The 24,129-nt window shown below is 57.7% G+C and overlaps 1 protein-coding gene across 1 annotated transcript; it reads left to right on the forward strand.

Annotated features, from left to right (window-relative positions):
• Nucleotides 1-5,793: 5,793 nt before the first annotated feature.
• Ascl2 (achaete-scute family bHLH transcription factor 2) lies at nucleotides 5,794-7,098 on the forward strand. The gene is made up of 2 exons (XM_042672619.1): nucleotides 5,794-6,349; nucleotides 6,703-7,098. Exon 1 carries the CDS (start codon nucleotides 5,806-5,808, stop codon nucleotides 6,346-6,348), a length of 543 nt encoding a protein of 180 aa, XP_042528553.1. The 5' UTR covers nucleotides 5,794-5,805; the 3' UTR covers nucleotide 6,349; nucleotides 6,703-7,098.
• Nucleotides 7,099-24,129: the final 17,031 nt, after the last annotated feature.

The raw sequence follows: 24,129 nt of genomic DNA on the forward strand, positions 1-24,129 counted from the left end.
GCCCAGAAAACGCCTTTACATCTGCAAGGGGATGTCCTATGGAGGGAGCTGCTGCCCCGCCCATTTTTTCTGGGCACTGTGGAAGGGTGGCCAGCTCCCTCTAGAGGGCAGCCCTGGTCCTCAGGAATCACAGGCCGGGAACCCCGGCACAAGTGCGGACCATAGATGGGCCCTGTCTTGCCTCTGCCTTTGTCCCCAGGATAGTGAGTGTGTGTGTGTGTGTGTGTGTGTGTGTGTGCGTGTGTGCGCGCGTGCGCACGCACATCCACGATAAGATTTTCTTACCTCGGGCCCTCTTCTCTCCTTCCTTGCATCATCCAATGATTGATGAATTAAGATTAGTTTCAACACAAGATCGAAGCAAAAACCAGCCAGTGGCAGCAAAGCCACACGAACTTGGCCCCAGCTAAATCAATGGGGAGCCCTGGGTCCTCGCTTGCCTGTGAAGACGCCTGCGGGCCTGCGTGGGTTACTGGGGGGAGCAAGCCTCCCGCAGGAAGAACTCCAGCCGACTCTTCCAGGTGCCTTGCGGTGCGATCCTGCATGCCTACCACAAAAAGACCCCCGAAAACCCCAAAGCCTGCTGAGAAAGCTCCTGACAGCAGATCCTAGGCGGTGCCAGGAGAGGAGGGAGGCTCTTCCCCTTCCCAGTGCCCCGCCCCTTCCCGGTGCCACGCCCCCTGCGCCTCCAACGGGGCAGAAGCCACGCCTCCTGCTCCTCCAACAGGGCAGAAGCCACGCCTCCTGCACCTCCAACGGGGCAGAAGCCACGCCCCACACCTCCAGTGGGTGGAGCCCCGCTCCTCCTCGGTGCCACGCCCCCACGCTTCTTCCTCTGGTGTCCATGGGCACCCATAGGCTCCTTTGCAGGTGAGGGGTTGGAGGTGTGGCTCAGTTGGTAGAGCGCTAGCCAATGAGCGAAAGTGGCAGGTATCCAGTAGTGGTCTCAAACCTAAAAATAAAGCAAAAAACCCGAAGCAGTACATAGGAGGACTATAAGAGCAGAAAGCCAGCTGAGCCTGAGAGGGGTTGTGAGGCCCTGCCCTGTGGCCAGTTGGTCAGACACACAGGTCACAGCAGGGACTGCCACTGGTGGAAGGGAGGGGATGTCCTGGGGGAGGGGAGCCCTGGCTGCAGGATCTGACACCATCACCAGGTAGAAACTCAGAGGGATTCGAATCAGAGGAGCCTGGCTGATGTGTGCCGGAGGACCATGTATATGTCAGAATACCTGACATACACAGACCACAGACCGTAGCTGTGTTCTGATTGTGAATATGGTAGTCTCTTTCCTTCTCTTTCTCCATCCCCCCTTCTCTCTCCCTCTCTTTCTTTTTCTTTTTTCTTCAACCCCCAGGACCTCAATGTGGCTTTATTGGAGATGGTGGTCTTTTTTTTGGGGGGGGGGGGGTCCAGTCGTGGGGCCTGAACTCTGGGCCTGGGTGCTGTCTCTCAGCTCTTCAGCTTCAAGGCTAGCGCTCTACCACTTGAGCCACAGCACCACTTCCAGCTTTTTTTTTCTTTTGTGGTGCTGAGGAATCGAACCCAGGGCCTCAGACATGCAAGGCAAGCGCTCTACCACTGAGCCACCTTCCCAGCCTGATGGTGGTCTTTTCTGTGAAGTCAATAGGGATTGAACTCAGGGCCTTAAGCTTAATGCGCAAGTGCTCTACCGCTTGAGCTCTATCTCCAGCCCCCTGCAGACTTTTCTATGAACCCAAAATGGTTCTAAAAAACAATTTATTTTATAGCCTGCTCTGTGTCTGTATGTGTATTTGCACAAGTGCACGTGCTGGTCCTGGAGCTTGAACTTGGGGCCTGGGCGCTGTCTCCAAAGCTAGCACTCTACCCCTTGAGCCATAGCTCCATTTCTGGCTTTTTGCTGGTTCATTGGAAATAAGAGTCTGATGAACTTTCCTGCCTGGGCTGGCTTCGAACCATGGTCACATCTGTAATTCCAGCTATTCCAGAGGCTGGGAACTGAGGACCTGCTTTACCCATTTCCCTCCCCGCTCCCCTCCTTACAGTCTTCAGAACTGGCTTTACCCACGTGCTCTCTGAGCTTTCCTTAGAATCCCTCCCAGCTCCTCCTCCACCCCAGCAGAAAGGACACCACGTGGGGGGGAGGAGTGAGGCAATGTCCTTACTGACTCCCTGGGGAGGAACCTGAGGCCCCCCCCATCTCTCTGAGGCTTAATTGCTCCGTGTGTGTGTGTGTGTGTGTGTGTGTGTGTGTGTGTGTGTGTGTGTAAGCAAACAGACAGAGCAAGTTTACTTGAAAGTGAAGGAAAGCCATAAAAGGAAAGTAGGGAGACTCAGAGAGGAACCCCAGAAAGTGGTCCCTCCCCAAGGCTTTCTGAGGGGCATTGGTGAAGCTGCAGAGAGGTGTGCTGGGCCCTGGAAACCCCTCCATGGCCCCTACTGCACAGGTCCAGCTCGGCTCCTGGGGGCTGGATAATGGAAGGCACAATGACAAAGCTCTGCAGGGTGCTATACCTTAGCTATTTTTGCTCAAGGCACTTCTGGGTTTTTGGTGGTTAATGGGAGAAAAGAATCTCCGACTTTTCTGCCTGGGCTGGCTTTGAACCATGATCCTAAGATCTGAGCCTCCTGAGAAGCTAGGACGACAGATATGAGCCACCAGCACCTGAGTTGTTGAATATTTTTGTATTCCTGACTTGTGGCTTTGCCCTGGGACATAGTTAAGGTACAAACACACTGAGCATTTCATGTCAGATAGGACTGGAGTTAGTGACGCTGGCCCAGTACTAAGGGAAGAGTAGACTCTTCCTCTATCCAGGGCTTCTTCCTTAGATACCCCATGCTGGCTGGTAGGGTCATCCTTTCCAGTCTACTGTCAGTGTAACCCTTCCCCAGCTCCACACACACCAAGCACACCCAGGCCCCTGGGCCAAACGGCTGGCTCTGGGGGAGGAGCAGGGTGTGTAGGGCTCTCCACTTGTCCCCCATTTCTGGAAGACTGTTGTCCCTGCCTGTCCATGGTCTTGACAACCCTGCTTCCGGAACCTGGTCCTTTTTTGTTTTTGTTGTTTCAAGGAGATTCAGTTCCTTGTTGCCCGGAACTAGTGACTCACTCTAGTAATCTTAGCTATTCAGAAGGCTGAGATCTGAGGATCACCAGGCCGAGCCAGTTTAGACAAGTCCACCAGACTCTTATCTCCAATCAACCAGCACAAAGTCAGAAGTGGAGGTGTCGATCTAGAGGTAGAAAGCCAATCTTGAGTGGAAAAGCCAAGCAAGTGCATGAGGCCTTGAGATCAAGCCTTAATACACACAAAGGCACAGTGCCGGTGAGCATCTGATCCTATAAACTAATATTGATCAAAATGAACTCCAGGAAATGGAACCAAGAGGTTTTTTTCCTTTGTTGCTGTATTTTCTTCTTTTTGTTCTGTTTGTCCCTTTATCTGTCTTTGGGAGGTAATGGGGGTATAGACATGGAGAGACAAAGAGTGAACAAGTGGAGCACTAGATACTATGTTGAAAATGAACTCTACAACTTGTGGGTGGGGATGGGAGGGAAAAACTGGAAAAAAGGGAAGGCCTGTCACTGTCCACGAAGAAATGTACTTATCACCTGATATGTAACTGTAACCCCCCTGTACACCATTCTTATTTTTATTTTATTTTTGTCAGTTGTGGGACTTGAACTCTGGGCCTGGGCTCTTTCCCTCAGCTCTTCAGCTCAAGGTGAGCTCTCTACCACTTGAGCCACAGCACTACTTCTGGTTTTCTGGTGGTTTATTGGAGATATGAGTCTCACAGAGTTTCCTGCCTGGGCTGGCTTTGAACTGAGATCCTCAGATCTCAGCCTCCTGAGTAGCTAGGGTGACAGGTGTGAGCCACCCACACCCTGATGTACATCACTTTCATAATAAAAGACAACACAGGCACAGGCTTCTGGAAGGGTTGTGAGTTTCAAAAGAAACTCATAGAGTCCTGGGTCTTAAGGGTTCTTATGGGATCTGTTCTCAATATCCTGGGAACCACTTGGTGGATGTCCTGCTTCCCCCTGATCTCCCAGGTGAAGAGAGCTGTGGTCCTGCTAGCAGAAAGCTGGCTGCCAATCCACGGGGTCCTGAGAAATCATACACCAGCAAGGACTTCCAAGGCCCAGCGGCGGGGCTCTGGGATTGCTCCTTGGCCCTCCACCTGGCCATTGGCAAGCGAAGCAGGGAGGGGGGATGGGAGACTCAGCGGGGGCTGGGCTTGCCTCTGACCAGAGGGGAGGGTGCTGAGCCCCATCAGGAAATTCAAACTCAGCCTCCATGTCTACCTGGATGGCTCCACGGGGGTGTCTCCCACCAGGCAGCCAGGCAGGTGCTAGTCTGCAGCCTGCTGCCCACAGGGGGGTGTCGACGGACAGGCTAGCCAGGAGGACCCTGCAGGGTGCTGGGCACCCTCGCGCTAGGTTGGCATCCCCTGAAGAAGGGGATCCTGGGACCCACCCAGGACAAAGAAGGCAGCTCCAGACAGCTGGCCCAACCGGATCCACCGTCTTGGCGCAGAAGCACCCATTCCTGGGGGAGGGGGGGGACGGGCCAGGCCTGGCTGGGCCCCGAGGGCACGGTTCCGGGACGGAGGGGCAGGGCGCGGACTCTTCCAGCAACCGCGCATTTCACACATTTCTGCAGCGCGGCTCCCTGGCCGCTGCGGGCCACTCGCCGTCTTCAGGGGTCGCTGTCCTTGGGAAGGACGGGCCAGGGAGGCGGGCGTGGAGCCCAGCCACCAGGGGCGACTCCCGGGGACCGGAGCGGCTGGGGCGCCGGGTGGAGGAGGGCCTTCTGCGGTGGAGGCGGGGGGCCCTGGGAAGGGGGGGGCTCGGGGTGCGCGCAGGGCCCCCAGGAATCTGAATCCCTCCCTGCCCGGTCTGAGTTCCACCACGCGTCGTCCCCACCCCACGGGGCGCAAGTGTGCGCGGGCCGGGGCGGAGCGGGACCCGCGCCACGCGCCGGGCGCGCGTTTCCTCCGCGGACTGAGCGGACGGGGCCCGCGATTGGCTGAGGCCTCGGGCTCCGCCCCCTGGGCCCCGGGGGCGGGGACGGGAACCGCGCCCGCCCGGTGTGCGGCTCTGCCCCGGGGCGGGGGGCGGGCGGGGAGGGTAGGGTCTCGCGCTTCGCCCCGACGGCCGGGCTGACCGCCCACCCCAGGCCACGCCTGCCCGACGGCGCGCGCCACCTCGGGGACCTACGGGCCGGGTTACGCCCGGGACCCCCCCCCCCCCGACAGCACGTGGAGGTCCGGGGACCCGCGAGGGCGGCTGGGGTTCGCACACCCGCACCCCGAGCAGCGCCGTGCGGGGCACGCCGCCAGGCACCTGCTGGCAGCGTGGGGCCGCCGCGACGCGCGGATGGCGCCCGGGGCTGAAGGGCGCGCGCACGGCTTAGGAGCGAGGGGGAGGGCGCGGCGGGGGAGGGCGCGGGGAGAGGCGGCGGCGGGGGAGGAGGGCGAGCTATACATTTAAAGCCCGGCCGCCGCCGCGCCCGGGAGACCCGGGGAGCGCCCGGCCGCACGCGAGGGGCACGAGCGCCCCACGCTTCCCGGCGCCCGCGGCCCGCCACCCTCCTCCCCCTCCACCGGTCCTTCCGCGGCCGCCAAGTCCCGGGGCTCCGGACGAGCAGCGCCGCGGCGGTCCCCCACCCCCATCCCCGGTCGGCGACACCGCGCCCGGGGCTCGGCGGGGCGCGGCCGCGGCGCCGTCTCTCGGGTCCCCACCCCACCCCGGGTCCTCGCCGGCGGCTCGCGGGGACGAGGGGCGCGCCCGGCGGGGTGGATGCGGGCGCGATGGACGCCGGCGCCCTGCCCCGGCTCCGGACCGCAGCTCCCGGCGTCGCCGTCCGGCGCGGATCCGCGTCCCCGGAGCTGTTGCGTTGCAGCCGGCGGCGGCGCCCGGGCCCCGCCGAGGCCGGGGGAGGCGCGGCGGCCGTGGCGCGGCGCAACGAGCGCGAGCGCAACCGGGTGAAGCTGGTGAACCTGGGCTTCCAGGCGCTGCGGCAGCACGTGCCGCCCGGCGGCGCCAGCAAGAAGCTGAGCAAGGTGGAGACGCTGCGCTCGGCCGTGGAGTACATCCGCGCGCTGCAGGGCCTGCTGGCCGAGCACGACGGCGTGCGCGCCGCGCTGGCCGGGGGGCTGCGGGGCCCGGCCGCCCGCGGGCCGCCCGCCGCCTCGCCCGCCGCCGCCGCCGCCTCGCCCGCCGCCGCCTCGGCCTCCCCGGGCCCCGGCTCCCCGCGCTCCGCCTACTCGTCGGACGACAGCGGCTGCGAGGGCGAGCTGAGCCCCGCGGAGCGCGAGCTGCTGGATTTCTCCAGCTGGTTAGGGGGTTACTGAGGTACCTGGGGCCCGGGGGGGAGGCGGGGGCGCGGGAGGGGGGCTGGCCGTCGCTTCCACCCCGCTCGCTCGCCTTCGAGAGCTTTCCTTTATTTTTTTAATTCAAGTCCGAGCAAGATCGGCGTTTGTTTGTCCGGGATTGCAAAACTTCCGGCCCCGGGCTCGGCGGCCGGCGGGTCCCGGCGGAGTCGGGGTACCGGGGGTGGGGTAACTTTGCATTGCAAATCGCCGGGGTGCGCCCTGAGTCACCCGGGCTGCGCCGCGGGCGGCGCCCCGCCCCGCCGGGCCCCCCACCCCCGACCGCAGCCTGCGCCCCGGGGAGCCCCGCACTAACTCGGCCCGCCTTCCCCGCAGCCCTGGACACGCAGCACCCATCGCCTGGGAGCCGCAGATGGACCGTCCTCGCCGCGTCCCCACTGCCCGGTGCCCAGCGCCCGCGTGAATCGCAGCCTCGGCCCAGATGGGATCTTACAAGGGCCCAGCGTGGACTTTTCACCCGTTAGCTGGACTGCTGGGGGGACCCGAATGGACACAGAAGACTTATTTTTGTACAAAAAAGATTGGAGCACAATAAAGAGGTCGCTGCCGCCCTCCCCCGTGCCGGGCAGGGTGCATAGTGGGACTCCCCTTCTCGGAAACCCAGCCTGGGGCTCACCCATCTGGGCCAGGCCGCTGAGCTGGCCTGTATGCGGAGGGGAGCTGGGGGCACCCCCTTGAGCAAAGACTGACTTTATAAAAGGTTGTTTATAACCAAGTGGTCCAGCAATGTCTTAGCCCTCAGTCTTGTCTCTGTTTCCTAGGTAGGGGTCAGCCCGGCTTGTGTGTGTGTGTGTGTGTGTGTGTGTGTGTGTGTGTGGTCACTTCTCTGTGCAGGGGAGGGGGGCCGGACAGGTGTGAGATTTGTGTCCAGCCATGGGGGGGGGGGAGCTGGGAGGCTGAAGTCTTGGGACCACTGACAGGTACAGGGGTGTGGGCAAGCGCACCATGTGGGGCTGGGCTGCGGTTGGCCTGGCGTGTGGGCACCGTGTGGCCTGTGTGTTGGACCCCTGGGCTTGGGCTCCTCGTTACCTATTTCTCACTGGGTAACGGGGGGGGAGCTGGGGTGCCATTTGCTGAGCCTGCAAACAGTGCTGGTCCCACACCCAGCTAACCCGAGAGGATAGTTGGGAGGTCCTGTTGGAGAGCTTGTACCTTCCGGGGCTGGCCATGCTGCTTTCCTATTGCTGGCTATAGGTGCTGGTGGCCGTGGTGACCATCGGCCTCTACCCCTTGAGCTGGGAAGACCAGGAATCTGCCCTGGGGACAGCTGTCCACACCGCCTCCCTCTGAGCCCCCAGCTGAGAGAGCCCTGGCGGGTTTTACACAGCCCCACCCTTAACTCTGGGCCTCGGCAGCTTTGAAGTTCCTTTGCACCCTAAGTACCCTTTTATTGCAGGGCGTGGGAAGGGCTGAGGGGATCCCCAGGCAGCGTTAGGGTGCTGCCGCGGGCACCCCTTCCTTCAGCAGGGAGCGGTTGGGGTGCAGCCGTTGGAGCCCTGGGAGGTGGGAGTGGTTGGTGTCTATATCACCCTGCCTTGGTGGCATCAAGGGCTGCGTGCGCTGTCCAGGAAGCAGGTTGGCAGGTGCCCCTTGGCCAGGGGATCTGGTCCTTAGACCTCTGCCCTGAGTCAGCACGGGCCTGGATATCCACCCTGCTGCTCACAGCCTGGGGCCGGGGCTTCAGGGAAGGCCGGTTGGTCTGATAAGGGCCAGGCCTTGTTGGGAGCAGTGCCCAGAGTCTGGACACCACAGGACAAGGGAACCTGCCATGCCTGAGGGTCAGCTTGGGGCCTGGTGCTGAGGATGCCCAGTGAGGCCCACTGCTTCAGGCCCTCACAGACGGGGGTCTGAGCTCCACGGAGCCGCAGGGGAGAGGCCCGCGCCCGCTAGGGCCACCGTGGGTGCTGGGCTGGAGGGTATGGAAGCACAGGGCACGGAACAGACTGCCCTTCCCACGCAGGCATGGGGGCTGGCACGGGGGGGGGGGCTGCAAGTCTCAGTCACACACCTTGGAGCCCACTAGTCCCAAGTTCAGAGCCATGGCTCACAATCTCTTTCTTTTTTTTCTTTTTGCCAGTCCTGGGACTTGAACTCAAAGCTGGGGCACCATCTCTGAGGCTCTTTTCACTCAAGGCTAGCACTCTACCACTTGAGCCACAGCGCCACTTCTAGCTTTTTCTGAGTAATTTATTAGAGAGAAGAGTCCCATGGATTTGGCTGGCTACAAACTGTGATCCACAGATCTCAGCTTCCTGAGTAGCTAGGATGACAGGCATGAGCCACTGGTCCCGGCTCATCCATGTGTGTGTGCGTGCGTGTGTGCACGCGTGTGTGCATGCGTGTGTGTGTGTGTCATTGGGGTTTGAACTCAGAGTCAGGGCACTCAGAACACAGAGTCTGCTCCATGAGCCACAGCACCACTTTGGGCTTTTCAGTGGTTAATTGGAGATAAGCGTCCCATGGACTTTCGTGCCAGGCCTGTGTTCCAAAGTGATTCTGAGATCTCAGGGTGAGCCACCAGCACCTGGCTACAATTCTGAATCCTTTATTTATTTATTTATTTTTGGCCAGTCGTGGGGCTGGAACTCAGGGCCTGGGCGCTGTCCCTGAGCTTCTTTTGCTCAAGCCTAGTGCTCTACCACTTGAGCCACAGGACCACTTCCGGTTTTCTAGTGATTTATTGGAGAGCAGAGTATCTCGGACTTTCCTGCCCAGGCTGGCTTTGAACTGTGATCCTCAGACCTCAGCCTCTTGAGTAGCCAGGATGACAGGCGTGAGCCCCCGGCGCCCTGCAGTACCTGGTTTTTGACTCAGGTCCTGGCTTGTGCTGGGCAGCCACTCTAGCATTATCAGGCACACCCCTGTGCTTTTCTGCTTTAGTTGTTTCAATCAGCTTTCACATCCCCCACCCCACCCAGAATGACCTGGCAGTGATCCCCCGGGAGTCTGGCATGACTGATGGACATGAGCCACTGCTCCTGGCTCAGCCACTCCACTGCAGAGGGGCCAGGGGAGCCTCTTCTTCACCTCTGCCTTCTGAGTAGTGGGAGTATCAGTGTGAGCCGCCAGGCCCAGCCCTTTCTCAGGGTTTGTTAAGGTTGGAATTAGAGACTCACAACCCAACCCAGGCAGTGTCCCTCCCTTCTCCAGCCTCGGATGCTCACAACCAGCCTTCCAACCTCTGTTTCCTGTCCTCCCAGGGCTGACGCCGGGAGACAGGCCGCACGGTGAGCAGGCACCTCGTCACCCAAGCAGGGACACTGCAGACAGCGCCACTGAGTCACCCGGGCCCCCGGCTGTGGCTGCTCTGGTGACAAAGTCCCCCAGCTGTCACGCTGTCTGCTGCCTGAAGAGCCTGAAGCCTGGGTGCCGGGGAAGGGTGGGGACAAGGATTCGAACCCAGGACGACTTCATTCCTGTTGGTGAATGGCTGGCTACCTGCAGGAAACATGGCCCAGGAGACATCCTGGGCTAGATACCCGAAGCAAGTTAGTTCCCAGGCCCAGCCCCGCCCGGCCCAGGGACTCAACTCCTCCCTGCTGTGTGGAGCAGCGGGCTTTGAAGGGATCTGAGCTTCAGACCTTGTCCCGGCCTGGGGGTTAGGAGCAGATTCCAGGCAGAAGGTGACAGGACGGACCCAGAGCAGGGAACTGGCCATGCAGGCCAGGAGCCCTGGCCCCTGGGAAGGGGGAGAGCAGGCAGCTTTGACCTCTGGGTCCCAGGCTAGGTGACCCTCCCCAAGGTCAGAAGCAGCTGACAGTGAGTCAAGTCTGGCCACCAGCCGGACCTGCAGGCAAGGCAGGGGACAGTTGGGCCAGCGCTCCAGAGGGCTTTCTGTCACTTGTGGTCTATAGTCATCCTGGTCTGTTTGTTGTCCTCTGTGGAGCCTTGTCTGGTCCTGGGATGAAGTGACTGTGCTCCAAGTATGTCAGGACACAGCTCTGGAGCCAGGCACGGGTGGCTCTCACCCGTAATCCTAGCTATTCAGAAGGCTGAAGAGTTGAGGATCACAGTTCAAATCCAGCCCAGGCAGAAAAGTCCCTGAGACTCTTATCTCTAATTAAGAAAAAAAAAGACTAAAGTAGAGCTGTGGCTCAAGTGGTAGAGCGCTATCGTTGAATATAAAAGCTCAGGAACAGTGTCCAAGCCCCAAGTTCAAGCTGAAGAACCAACACACACACACACACACACACACACACACACACACACACACACGCACACATGCACAGGCACACACACTTAAACAAACAAACAAACGAATCCCAGCTTTGTGTCTGGTCTGAGGTCCTGCATCTGGGCTCACTGAAGGAAGCGGAGGAAGAGCACTAGTTAGGTCTCTGCCTGATAAACTAGGCCCAGTGCCTAGTGGAGCTCCATCCAATGACCACCAGGGTACAGGAGGGCCGAAGGGCACCCCAGGGCCCCGGGACCCCCACCCCGGTCAACCCCAGGACAATGCTGCCTGACCTGTGAGCCAGGCCAGTGGTACCTTGGGCCCCATCTGAGCCGTTCCAGCCAGGCCTCATCAGGGCCATCTTTGGAGGGTCTCCTTCTGTCTGGGGCAACTCCCTGAAGGCACCTCAGAGCCCTCACTCACCCAGACGTCTTCCCTGGGAGCCTGTGGATGACCATCTCGGGCTTTGGCTCATCAGCAGGCCCTTGGGAGCCAGCTTGGGAGCTCAGCACACCCTGGAGAGAGAGCTGAGCGCCAGCATCTCCCAACCGCTGGTCCCCGGATGGCTGTGAGAGTCAGGTGGAGCGAAAACACAGCGCACCACCATGACTGGAATCCCACATGGACCCCAGGGTCCCGGCAGAGGCGGAAGGGCTGCCTCTCAGCTGGGGCTGTGGAGAAGGATGGTCAGTGAAGATCGCTGCGTGTCCTTCAAGGAGAAGGTGGGACCCAGACCCTTCCCCTCTCTCCACCCCCCCCCCCCGCCCCCCCCGTGCTACGTTGGGAGCCAGGTCCTTCACCACAGCCAGGGTGATGTGTAGCTTGCGGAAATCTCTGAACCCAGAGCCGAAATAAACCTTCCTTCCCCCCAAGGCCACCGCCTAGGTGTTGGGTCATAGCCAGGTAGAGCTGACAAACTCACATTTGGTGGTTTTGTTTTTTTTTTTTAATGTCAGAACCATGCATGACATTAAAAGTGCCAAAACTTTCCTCCTTTTCTGTGCTTGGTCTCTTTCCATTTGTCTTTTTTTTTTGGTCCAATCGTGGGGCCTGAACTCTGGGCCTGGGCGCTGTCCCTCAGCTCTTCAGCTCAAGGCTAGCGCTCTACCACTTGAGCCACAGCGCCATTTCTGGCTTCTTTTTTTTTTTTTTTCCTGCTTATGTGGTGCTGAGGAATCGAACCCAGGGCCTCATGCACGCAAGGCAAGCACTCTACCACTGAGCCACCTTCCCAGCCCTTTCCATTTGTCTTTCATGTGGCTTTATTTTGTTGTCTTTAAGTAGCTGCACAAAGCGGTTGCAATCGACATGTCAAGTCCATGCTTCCTGTCTTGACTTTGGATGTCTCTCACTCACACGTCCGGTTTAAATTACACCCAGCCCTCCATATTCAACACTGGTTTGTTGAAAAAATACTGTTGATTTGTTTTTTCTTTTCTTTTCTTTTTTTTTTATTGCGACAAGGAAGTTTAATATGAAAAACTATGACACAAATAACACCTACTAGTACATATTTGTCTGTGTAGGAGGATCAACTCTTTTTTTTTTTAATTTATTTTATTTTATTTGTGAACATACTGTACAGAGGGGTTACAATTACATGGGCAGGATAATGCGTACATTTCTTACTAAGCATTTGCAGCCTCCTCCTTTGTTTATCCTTCACATCCCTTCCCAGCCTCCCCCCTCCCCCCCAGTCCCAATCCTCCCCCCCTTCTTTTCGTTTTTTAAATAAGTTTTTTATTGTGAAAATACTGTACAGAGGGGTGACAGTCACATGAGCAAGGTAATGAGTACATTTCTTATCAAGCATCGTTGCCTCTTCCTTTGTTTCCCCTACCATCCTCTCCCTCTCATCTCCACGACTACATTCTCCCCCCTCATCCTCTGCCTAAATTGTAAAGTTCGTTTTCAACATAGTGTCTTGTACATCTTGTTGCAATGGCTCAACCTGTATCCCTATTTAAACAATTTGTTTTTTCCCTTCTGCTCCCCAAATTATACCAACATCAAATACAGTGAAAACAGGGGTTATACCATGGGGGAGGGACATACAAAGCAACAAAAAAATCACGTGGTACCTTATAAATTCAATAGAAACAATAGCAAGAAAGAAAAAACCACTTGTGTCCTTATCTTGGTGTTCATTTTACTTAACATCATCTTATCTGATCATTTCTGTTTGTCTCAGACATATACTAGTTATTGCAAATAAGGGAAACCATGGGACCTATGTTTTATTGGGCCTGGCTTACTTCACTTAATTTAATTTGGTGTTTTTTTTGTTTTTTTTTTTTTTTTGGTGCTGGTACTAGGGCTTGAACTCAGGACCTGGGCACTGTCCCTTAGATTTTTCACCCAAGGTTGATTCTCTACCACTTGAGCCACAATTCTACTTCCTTTTCCTTTTTTTTTTTTTCCTGGTAGTTAATTGGAAAGAAGTCTTACAGACTTTTCTTTAGGGCTGTCTCCCCCCCCACCCCCCCCCCCCCAGCCCAGCTTTGAAGAAGACACCTCTCTGGGGACCAGAATGGCTGGGACCCCTGGGGAGCAGAGAGGGAAGGGGGGAGGGGACAGGCTCTGGGACGTCCCCAGGACCGCGTGGCCTGGGAGGGTCCCTGTCTGCCTGAGCTGTGTGGGGATGTGGGGGGGAACCCAGGGGGGAGGGGACAGGCTCCGGGACGTCCCCAGGACTGCGTGGCCTGGGAGGGTCCCTGTCTGCCTGAGCTCTCATGTGACAGGGACCCCAGCACCTTGTTGGGTGGGGGAGGGGCAGTCCCTGGGGGTGTGTTGGGGGTCAGTAGAACAGGGTAGCCTCTCTCTCTCCTCTCCCCCTCCCCCCACTTGTCCCCAGGGTCCTTGTGGTATCCAGGAAGTGGCCTTGTGACCTTGTCTTTCAGGAGGCCTGGCCTAGGGTACTGGCTGGCTATCCTGATATTACCTGGGTGGGGGGAGTCCTGGATTCCTGACCCTCCTTCTCCTCTACCTGGCATTTACCTGGGAGCCCTGGGACTCTGTCCACCCCACCCCCCAGTAGCTGACCACTGTGTCCGTCATCGATAAGCATGCAAATCTCCAAGTGAAATCCAATTAATACCCAAATGAGGGCCAGGCGGATGTCAGGGCCTGGCTGGGCTGTATCTTGGGGCCTCAAATATTTGTCTCTCATTTGAATGCCTTTTGTGGGCTGGCTGGCAGCTGGGGCCTGGCATGGGCTTGGCTTCCCTGGGACAGCGGCTGCCATGCACAACAGGTTTGGCAAAAGTCTGAGCTGTTCTGTGTACCCCGTCCCGTCCCAGCCCACCTTCTGGACACCCCCCTCCTGCCCCCTCCCAAGCTGGCATCTGCGGGCTGGTAGCTGTGTAACTCGTGGCCAGACAAGGAGGCGGAGACCTACTTGCCAGATGGGGAAACTGAGGCTGGGGCAGGGTAACACTGCCATGGGGAGGAAGGAATAAAGGACTCTTGGGCTCCTTTTTGTCCAGGCCAGAGCCGGGCTGATGTAGGAAAGCGGGTGTGGCTTTGGTGTCTGCATGTTCGCAGATGTGTATGCAAAATGCAGGGTAAGCTCCACACTCTTTTCTGAGTCACAGGGGGCGATGCGGAGAGGGGGGGTGTCCTGGAGACTCTTCCGGCCATCTCTCCTCTTGTACAGTTACCTGCTTTCCCCAGCCAGAAGCCACAGGGCCCACTAGCCAGCCGCTTGGGGCCCCTGCAGAACAGAGGGTCCATTCCTGCCTGACTAGCGGGCCTGGCCTTTCTCGGCACCCCTCCCCCAGCCCCTGCTGGGGTGCTAGGTCCCGCTGCCTTCCTGCCTCATTGCACCCCACGTGTGTGTCCAGATGGACAGGCCACAGGCAGTGGGCATCCAGACATCCAGACTGGTTCCCAGAGCGGGGCCTCCTCCTCCTGGCTGCCCTGGGTCCCATGCATGGTCTGAAGCTCTAGGGCTGAGCCAGGCATCTCTGCGGGGTGTGTGTGTGTGTGTGTGTGTGTGTGTGTGTGTCCATGGTGAATTCAAGAACAGATCCAGAGTACAGCATGGTGGCCCAGCCTCCTGAGGGGAGGGAGAGGGGAGGGGAGAGGGGGGAGGGGTAGGCTGGGGCTGGCTGAGTCACCTGCTAGATTTCTTGACAGCCACCAATTCACCATCCCCTCCCCCCAAAAAAGATTGTCCCCAGCCCCTCCCTGCCAGGGCCAAGTTTGTGCCAGTGTAAGCTTAGGCCAACCTCACATTGCCTGCTCCTAGATTGCTTTCTAGGAAGTCCCTCTAAGCAGCCTTCAAAACACACCCTGAGGGGAAACAGACAGACAGACAGACAGAGGACAGGCCTATGCACAAGGCAGCCCTCCATCTACCTCCTAGGCACGAGGCCCAGGGGCCCTTGCTACCCTTTGGCCTGTGCACCCTCCTGCTCCAATCTGTGGGGCACCATGCCCTGCCCTCATCCTGGGGTGCAGGGCCCGGAGGGAGGGAGAGGCCTTGGCACTGCTGGGCTGTGGCAGGGCCTAGGCCTTCAGAGCAGGGCGGGCAGGCTGCAGAACCGTGGGGAAGGGTCTGTCCCTAGCCCTGCCCTTCCCATTGCCTGCCAGGACCTGGAAACCCAGCAGCAGCCCGGACGCCTCTGTGGCTGAAGGGCAGAGGTGGGGTCAGGCGGTGTCTCTGGGGTCATGTAGCCTGGAAATGAGGTTGGGCTAGATGAACGAGTCTTTGAGCTTGGCCTTGGGGGTGCAGATCTCCCCACAGGGGAAGGAAGGGGCCACGGAGGGTGTCCCTGCCAGGGACACAGGGCCAGCCTGGGCAGCAGTGGGAGACGGGGGCCCTCCCGGGCCTTGCCTGGAGAACCCTCCCCTCCAGGTGCTGGGGAGGCTGGAGGAGTGGCTCTGTCATCTTTTAATTGGGATGTAAGTAGCTCCAAGGCGGGAGTCTGGGTGCATGCTGGTGGATCTGCACATGTGTGCACTTGTGCGCCACAAGTCACCACACCCCACGTTCCTGAAGCAGGCAGGCCTCCCGACCTGCCCTGCGCCGACGCCCAGTCCTGACCCCTGCCACCACAGGCCAGCCTCCTTCCCCTCCTCCCTCTCTTCCCCCTCCCCCTCCCCCCCTTTCTGCAGTACTCAGGGCCTCACACTTGCTAAGCAGGGGTTTTTCTACTTCAGCCACGCCTCCAGCACATTTTTGCTCCAGTCTTGCTTCTTCCCTGAGCTGGCCTGGACTTTAGTCCTCCTGTGAACGCTTTCCAAAGCAGCTGGGGTTAAGATGGGGTCTTGAGAGCGGCTAGGATTACAGGTGTGAGCCATCACACCCAGCCCCAGGTTTGCCTTGAACTTCACACAGGCACAACTACACTTACGGACCCTTCAGGCCTAGCCTTTGTGAGTCCTCTACACTCCTCCTAGGAGGGGGTCAGACACCGGGCCACGGGGTGCTGTCACCACGGAGCTGTCAGACGCCCCGTCTCACCCTGTCACTGCCCGCACGAGGTGCAGTGCCCCGAGCGTCAGGGGGCCCCTCCTGCACACCCGCCTTACCGGGCTTCCCGTTCTCTCAAGATGAGGCAGGCATAAATGCAAAAAACAGAGCCAGGTGCCCACAGCTCACGCCTGTAATCCTAGCTAGGCAGGAGGACCTGGAGGGTTGCTAATCTCCATCTCCAAAGTAACTACAAATGCCAGGCTGGAGGGGCTCTGTGCTAGTCAAGCAAAGTTCAAACCCAGGATCAGACAATTCACTGGCCCCAGGTCACATGGCCGGGCCGGGTGTGGAGACATACAGCCTGGTCTTTGGGCCTGCGTGGGGAGGGGACAGAGGGAAAGTGGGGACGTTTTCCCTGTGTCTCCCCATAGCTGTCCCCCACTGGAGCTCCGTGACTCTCAGGCTCTGCAGGCTCCAAAGGAAGTGGGGAACACAGGTACTGGGGCCGCCCCCACGGGCAGCTCCAGAGCGTGGCCACAGCTCAGCCTGGGGACAGGGACCTTCCCCCCTCCCCCCCCAGGAGTCCCCGGGGAAAGGATGGAGGAGGCCCAGCAGCTGGTGCCTGGGATAGGCAGGGGCGGCTGGCACAGCTGACCACCCATGCTGCCCTGGTAGAGACCTATGGCACTGTGCCCTGGTGCTGGGCCTGGGCAGAGCTGGAGGGAGGGACCAGGGAAGCTCAGCTCAGCAGGGTGCAGTGGGAAGCCCCAGGGCTCAGCTGGGATGCGGGCCTCCGGGCCCAGGCAAGCAGGAGCAGAGCGCAGGGTGGTGTGCGGTGAGTGGATGGTGGTGGTGGCTGGGGGGGTGAGGGTACGGCGTGGGTAGGCCTGGGTGGGCAGCCAGTAGACCAGACCCAGCCAGGCTTTTCCCTATCCCCACTGCCCGCCTCCCACCTCCCACCTCCCTCAGGGCAGAGCAGGGCTTGTTCAGGTTGAACCTGTTTTGGGCAGGGCCGCCGGGGGTGGATTCCAGCTTCTGTTTCTGCTTTACTTCATCTGGACTGGAAAGGCCTCACCTAGCCCCAGCCTCTGCTGCCCCACACCCCGGGCCCCAGGGCTTTGCTGTGGAGGCTGGGCAGCCAAGCCTTGGACCTTGTACGTATGCATGTGTGCACGTGTGCACACATACATACATACGTATGCCTGGGCACAAAGACACACTGAAACACATGCACACTTGAACACACACATACCTGGAGAGACACACAAACACCTTGAGATCTATAGATACACACAGACACACATGGACATGAAATCATACACACACACACACCACACACACACACGTGTGGCTTCAGGCTGCTCGAATGCAGGCCCAGCAGGGAGCAGGTCCACTCCTGAGAGACTGCTCTCCATCTGATCTTTGGCTTTCTTTTATTTGGTGTTTGTTTTTATTCATTTGGTCAGTGTAGGGCCAGGGGGCTGTCCCTGAGATCTTTTTTGCTCATGGCTAGAGCTCTACCACTTTGAGCCACAGCTTCACTTCCAGTTTTTAGGTGATTCATTGGAGATGAGAATCTCATGGACTTTCCTGCCTGGGCTGGCTTTGAGTCGTGATCCTCGGATCTCCGCTCTCTGAGTAGCTAGGATGACAGGCATGAGCTACAGTGCCCAGTGCTTTGCTTGCTTTACCCCTTTTCAGACACATGACTCTGTCCAGAGTCCTCCCACCCTCCCACCCCACACAGGGGCTGCACCTGTGCCCCAGGCCCCGCGTCTCCTCACCAGCACTGAAGGGCGAGAGTGAGCAGTTAGTTGTAGGTAACTTGTGTTGCACTAACTTCAGCCTTTGCAGCAGCTGATGAATCTCGGGAGGCTTGCTCTGCGTCTGCTAACGCTTCAGGGTGTGAAGCCTGAGCGTTGCTATCCGGCCCTCTTTGTCAATTCTGCCAGATGTAGTGATGTGGAGACATGGCCTTCCGGCCTGTGTTTTGTCTTAACATTGCCATTCATAGTTAAGTAAAGTTTTGCTGGGCCGCTGGTGGCTCACACCTAGAATCCCAGCTACTCAGGAGGCTGAGATCTGAGGATCGTGGTTCAAGGCCAGCCCAGGCAGGAAAGCCTGTATGGCTACTCTTTCTTTTCTTTTTTCCTTCTTCTTCTTTCTTTCTTTTTCTTTCTTTCTTTTTTTTTTCCCCCCAGTGCTAGGGCTTGAACTCAGAGCCTGGATACTGTCCCTGAGCTTCTTTTTGCTCAAGGCTAGCGCTCTATCACTTGACACCACTTCCTGCCTTTTCTGTTTATGTGGTACTGAGGAATAGAACCCAGGGCTTCATGCATACTAGGCAAGCACTTTACCACTAAGCCACTTTCCAGGCCTCTATGAGACTCTTATCTCCAAGTATCCAGCAAAAAGCTGGAAGTAGAACTGTGGCTCAAGTGGTAGGGCACCACCGGCCTTGAGTGGAAAAGCTCAGGCTCAGGTCTGAGTTCAAGCCCCAATACTGGAACCAAATGTTTTTTTTTTTTTTTTCTTTTCTTTTTTATCAGTCTTAAGTTTGACCTAGCCTGCTGTGTCTATTATTTTCTGTTTGGGGGTGGTGGGTTGTTGTCTTAGAAGAGAGCTCTCTGTCTAACTTGGTTGTTCCCACATTTGGGACAATTCACTGCTAAACATTGGACACAGCATGGCCTGCAGCCAAGTGTAGAGGGCCCCAAAAGACACTAGTGCTAGGACTGGAAACCCAGCCGTCCCAAGGCCACAAAGATGTCCTCTGTTTTCTTCTAAAGGTTTTACAGTGTATGTTTTACATATATAGGTCTATGATTCACTTGGGGTTAATTTTTATACACGGTGTCAGGTATGGGTGGCAAGGTTCACCTTTTTGTAGCAGGATCTTCACCCCAGTCTGCTACCATTTGCTGAAAGATGGTCCTTTCTCCACCGAGGTTCACCTTCCTAGCTGCCAAAAGCCAACTGGTCGTATGGTAGTGGTCTATTTCTGGAATAGAAATAGTTCTGTCCCACTGGTCTGTCCATCTGTCTGTCCACTCCCACCACTATTGTAATTTTCTCATAAAATCCGGTAGTCAATAATAAACCTGGACTAACAGTAAAATCAGGAAGTATAAGTATTCCAATTTTGTCCTTCCTTTTCAAAGTTATTATTCTAGCTTCTTTGTGTTTCTGCATAAAGCTCAAAACTTTGTTTTTTTGCTTTATTTTGTCGGTTGTGGGGCTTGAACTCTGGGTCTGGATGCTGTCTCTGAGCTCTTCAGCTCAAGGCTGGTGCTCTACCACTTGAGCCACAGTGCCACTTCTGATTTTCTGGTAGTTAATTGGAGATAAGAGTCTCACGGACTTTCTTGCCCTGGCTTTGAACCATGATCCTCAGATCTCAGCCTCCTGAGTAGCTAGGATGACAGGTGTGAGCCACTGGTGCCTAGCTGAAGCTCAAAGCTTTATCCATGAGTGTCTACATGAGTTTGCCCTGGAGAAATTATTAGGATTTGAGAATATTTAGGTCTCATCGGGGAGCACTGGCTTCTTTTTTCTTTTCTTTTCTTTTTGCCGGTCGTGGGGCCTGAACTCTAGGCCTGGGCGCTGTCCCTCAGCTCTTCAGCTCAAGGCTAGCGCTCTACCACTTGAGCCACAGCGCCACTTCTGGCCTTTTCTGTGTATGGGATACTAAGCAATTGAAGCCAGGGCCTTGTACATGCTACGCTAGCTCTCTACCACTAAGCCACATTTCCAGCCCTCTGTAGTCTGTTGCTCTGGAGGAAGATTACTTCTACAAATCATTGGTGTCAGGACTGGCAAAAAAAAAAAAATCATGTCATTGTGAATACAGAAAGTTAGATATCTTCTTTTTAAATCTGTGGGCAATTTATTTTCATTTAATTATATTGTCTAAGTCTTTTGATAAAATGTGGAATAAAACTGATGAGAGGGAGCATCACAGTCTTTCTACTATTAGTATGTGAGCCTTCATCTTAGATGCCTTTTCCCAGATGAACTTCTCTTTTATTCCTAAGAAGTCTGTGTGTGTGTGTGTGTGTGTGTGTGTGTGTGTGAGAGAGAGAGAGTTGTGGGGCTTGAACTTTGGGCCTAGTACTATCTCTGAGTTCTTCAGCTCAAGGCCAGCACTCTACCACATGAGCCACAGCGCCACTTCTGGTTTTCTGGTGGTTAATTGGAGATAAGAGTCTCATGCCTCTCCTTCCCAGGCTGGCTTTGAACACGATCTTCAGATCTCAGCCTCTTGAGTAGCTAGGATTACAGGTGTGAGCCAACAGTGCTCAGCAGAAGTCTGATTTGTATTGTGAATGAATGTTGAGTTTTGCTTTCTGAGATTTGGATGTGTAGGTAAACATAAGGATTCTTTGTCATCTCAGAAAAACGGAATTCCTCATTATTATATGGAATCTCCTAGCATTTGTTGTTTGAGACAGGCTTGTGCTGTGTAGTCCAGGCTGGCCTCATGCTGTGGTCCGTCTTCCTCAACCTCCCATGTACCTGGATGACTGTGCCCACTGCCACTTCTGATGCCTGATCCCCAGGAAGAGAAACACAGAACAAAACTTGTGCAATTCATTGGTCAGCTTTCCATCACTTTACAAAACACCCGAGAACACTATCAGAGGAGGAAAGGCTTATTTTGGCTTGTGGAGTCAGAGGTTTAGTCTTTGGTGGAATGGATCCATTGTTTCTGGTCCTGCCATTGTTTCTGCCATGATGCCAAGCATCATGGCAGAAGGGTGTGATGAGCAGGGGACAGACAGAGAGATGGAGAGACCCGAGACCTGCAAGTGGGCGTGATCATCCAATGAGCTCCATGGAGACCTGCAAGTGGGCATGACCATCCAATGAGCTCCGCGGAGACCTGCAAGTGGGCGTGATCATCCAATGAGCTCCGTGGAGATCTGCTAGTGGGCGGGCGCATCCAATGAGCTCTACTTAGGCCGGTAAGTGGAGAGCTTCCCATGCTCTTGGCCCAGGCTGGGTTATGGCTGTATTCTCTCACTGGGCTCCACTCAGCAGTCACAGATGTGTTTACACCATAACTGAGACACTGCTAGTGTGCCCTTCCTGGACACAGGCTCTTTGGGGGTGGAGCTTGGGCTCCATGGCTCCTGGTCTGTCTGTGACTGCAGGCTAGTGGGTTGACTGACACCCCAGCTCTGGAAGATGTGGCGGCCCTGGGGCTTTCTGTCGCGGGCGGGTGGAAGCTGTGGTCCCCTACGCTTGCTCCCCAGAGTCTCCTGTCCTCGTTCATGCTTGGGTCCTCCTGGGCAGGGTGCAGCCATCGCCAGCCTTCCGCACAGGGGGCCAGCCTGCTCCCTCTTGGGCTCTTCCTCAGTGTGGAAGTGCTGGGCCTGTTTGGGGCCTATCCCAAAGGGATCAGAGCAGAGGATTTGTGACACCTTGACCTGGTTCTCTGTTGGGGTCACCTCCTGGGGCCACCTCCTATGCCAGTCCCCACAGCACGGCCTAAGGGTCTCAAACTCAAGGTGCACCCTGGAGGCAGCCGGAAGCCACTGGGCTGCTGATGGCCTTTCTGGCGACCTGGTAGTCTTAATGGGTCAGAGTGGAGGGTACAGTCCAATCAGGCCTCGTGCTCCAGCACCAGGAGTCTGCCTGCCACAGGAGGTGTTGCCCTCCTCTCCCCTCCCCTTCCCTCCCCTGCCCTGCCCTCCTCTGCCTTCCCCTCCCTCCCCTGCCCTGCCCTCCCCTCCCCTCTCCTCCGGTCTCCCTTCTCCTGGGCCTTCTGGGTGGGCTGCTGGAGGCAGGTGTAAGGAAGTGGGATGGGGGAGGACAGGAGAGAGCTCTCCGGAGGCCGGGTCCCTGGGCCTCCCTGGGCTGCTGAGCCCCATTCACCCGCCCTCTCTCTGTGAAGACTGCAGCTGTCACTGGGTCCACAGCTGGCCTCTGCCCCGAGGTAGTCCCCAGCCCTGCACAGGTAGAGGACAGCTGCCTACCTCATTTGGGTCTGGGGTCCTTGCAGGGAACATGTCCAGCTGCCTCCCCTGGGATGAAGATGCCAGAGTCCAGCAAGCCACACAGGTGTCAGCCGGTCGCCGCCCCAGCCAACCAGCACCAACCCGGCCCTTGCCCTGAGTCAGCCAGAATCCAAGGAACAGGGCTGAGGTGGGGCCGTGGGCAGGGATGTGGATCCCAGCCTGCCTTGTGGGACTAGGTCTGATGTGTAGCAGAAGAGGGAAGCCATTAAACAGCCTCCCAACCCCCTCCCCCATCGGTCATTCCTCCCTCCCCCTCCCCCGTCGGTCATTCCTCCCTCCCCCTCCCCCGTCGGTCATTCCTCCCTCCCCCTCCCCCATCGGTCGTTCCTCCCTCCCCCTCCCCCGTCGGTCATTCCTCCTGTCCCCTTTCTGCCATCTGTCATCTTCTGTATCCCAGGGACATGGTTCTCCCCACAAGGCTCCTTCCTCTCACAAGGGCTCCCCCCCCCCTTTATGGGCTTCTCACATGAGGCTCCTCCTCTATCACAGCGTGGGGGGCACTCCTCCTTAGCCAAGAACTCTTCAGATAGCTCCTGGTGTTGGTACTTTTTCAGAAGTGGTGCTGGGGTCTTGAGGTCCTGGGGTCTTGAACTCAGAACCTCACGTTGCATGGGCCCTCTACATGGGGAGCTCTGCCCCAGGTCCCTGTCAGTGCTCTGCTGAGGGACGGGTGCATGGGGCAGGCTCGTGGTCCTGGCAGCAGGACCAGGGACGTGCGGTCTGCCTCAGCGGCTGCACGCAGAGCCCTGCACGGGGCCATGCACTCCCCGTCCTTGGCTGGATCTGCGTGATCCCCATACTTGGGGGCTTTCGCTGATGGACTACAGTCCTGTGGCCTCGCTGCTGTTGGCGTTCAGGCTGTGAACTAGCTCCTCCCCCTTGGGGACCCCACAGCCACCGTGGCCTGGTTCCACGCATGGGCACTGGAGGACCGGAGATACACACCCACTCCACGTCTTCGCTCATCTGCACCGGGACGGGCAGAGGTTAGTCAGGTGAAACGGGGCAGCTATGCCAGCTCGCAAGGCCAGCGCTGCCTCCCTGGGGCCAGCGCAGCAGCCGGAACAGATAAAGATGTGTGCAGGGACAGATGGGGAGACTGGGAAGGAGGCCGGGCGTCCGCCACAGAACAGGTACCGCTGTGCCAGCCACCGGCTGCCGAGCCCCCTCCCCGGAGGGCGCCCGCTGGCGACAAATACCTCCATGTTCTTCTCCCATGCATAGACCTACGACTCAGACTTCCTTGTTCCAGTTTTCCAAGTCCTGCCCATCCAGAGAACCCTCTGGGCATGGCCCGAGAGTTGGTGATAATCGTAGGTCAGGCCATTCTCCTGCCAGCCGGGGGCCCTGCCTGAGCTCTGGCCACGGTGGTGGGGGGCTCAGCGCTACGCTTTGGGGTGTCCCGAGGCGGCTGCGGGGCTGCAGGCTGGCCTCAATAGCCCGCCCCCCTCTGGTGGCGCCTGGCGCCTGGCAGCAGCTCAGCTCAGCCCACCGGGTGACTCAGTTTCTGTGGAGGCCCAGAAGCGGCCAGGGATGCTGCTCCATGGGGAGGAGGTTATCGGCAGCCGAGGCTCTTCCTCCACCATCCTCCAGGCCCCTCTGTGATTTGTCTGTGGGGTCTGGTACCCTCTCAGCTCCCTCCCCTCCTTTCCCCTCCCCTCCCAGCTCAGCAGGTGGGGCTGCGGGTCACATGGCCCCCCAACCTGTGCTGAGCCCCCTATGCCTCTAGGCCCCCCCAGAGCTAGAGGCTTTTGAGGGGTACCAGCCTAGAGGGGGCTGGGCTCCCTTTTGCTTATAGGAGGGCCATGTATGCAAGTGCTTGTTCATCTCTGTGGACATCTGTTCGTGGCCCCACCACGGAGGCTTGGGAAGCCCAATGGGGTGGACAGACTGGATCTGGAGTTTTCGTTGGGCATTTGAGTTTTAGTCTGGACACTCCCCCCGCCCCCGCCCTCCCGCCGCAGTGTGGACAAGCAGGCTTTGTGTGTCCAATCTGCTCTAGAATCCAACCTGCTGCCCTTCTCAGTCCCCCTCCATGTCAACTGGGGGAGGGGGGCAGCAAGCGTCCCGGCCATCTCCTGCCCCTTGGTCCACACTGCAGGCCTGGGCACTGGCCTTTTGGAACACTC

Source organism: Dipodomys spectabilis, unplaced genomic scaffold (genome assembly GCF_019054845.1).
Source record: "Dipodomys spectabilis isolate Male_0828 unplaced genomic scaffold, ASM1905484v1 ptg000728l, whole genome shotgun sequence".
Taxonomy (NCBI): Eukaryota; Metazoa; Chordata; class Mammalia; order Rodentia; family Heteromyidae; genus Dipodomys; species Dipodomys spectabilis.

What these genes read in the sequence shown, in the direction of transcription:
- Ascl2 (XM_042672619.1), top strand. Translation starts at nt 5,806, where the DNA reads ATGGACGCCGGCGCCCTGCCCCGGCTCCGGACCGCAGCTCCCGGCGTC.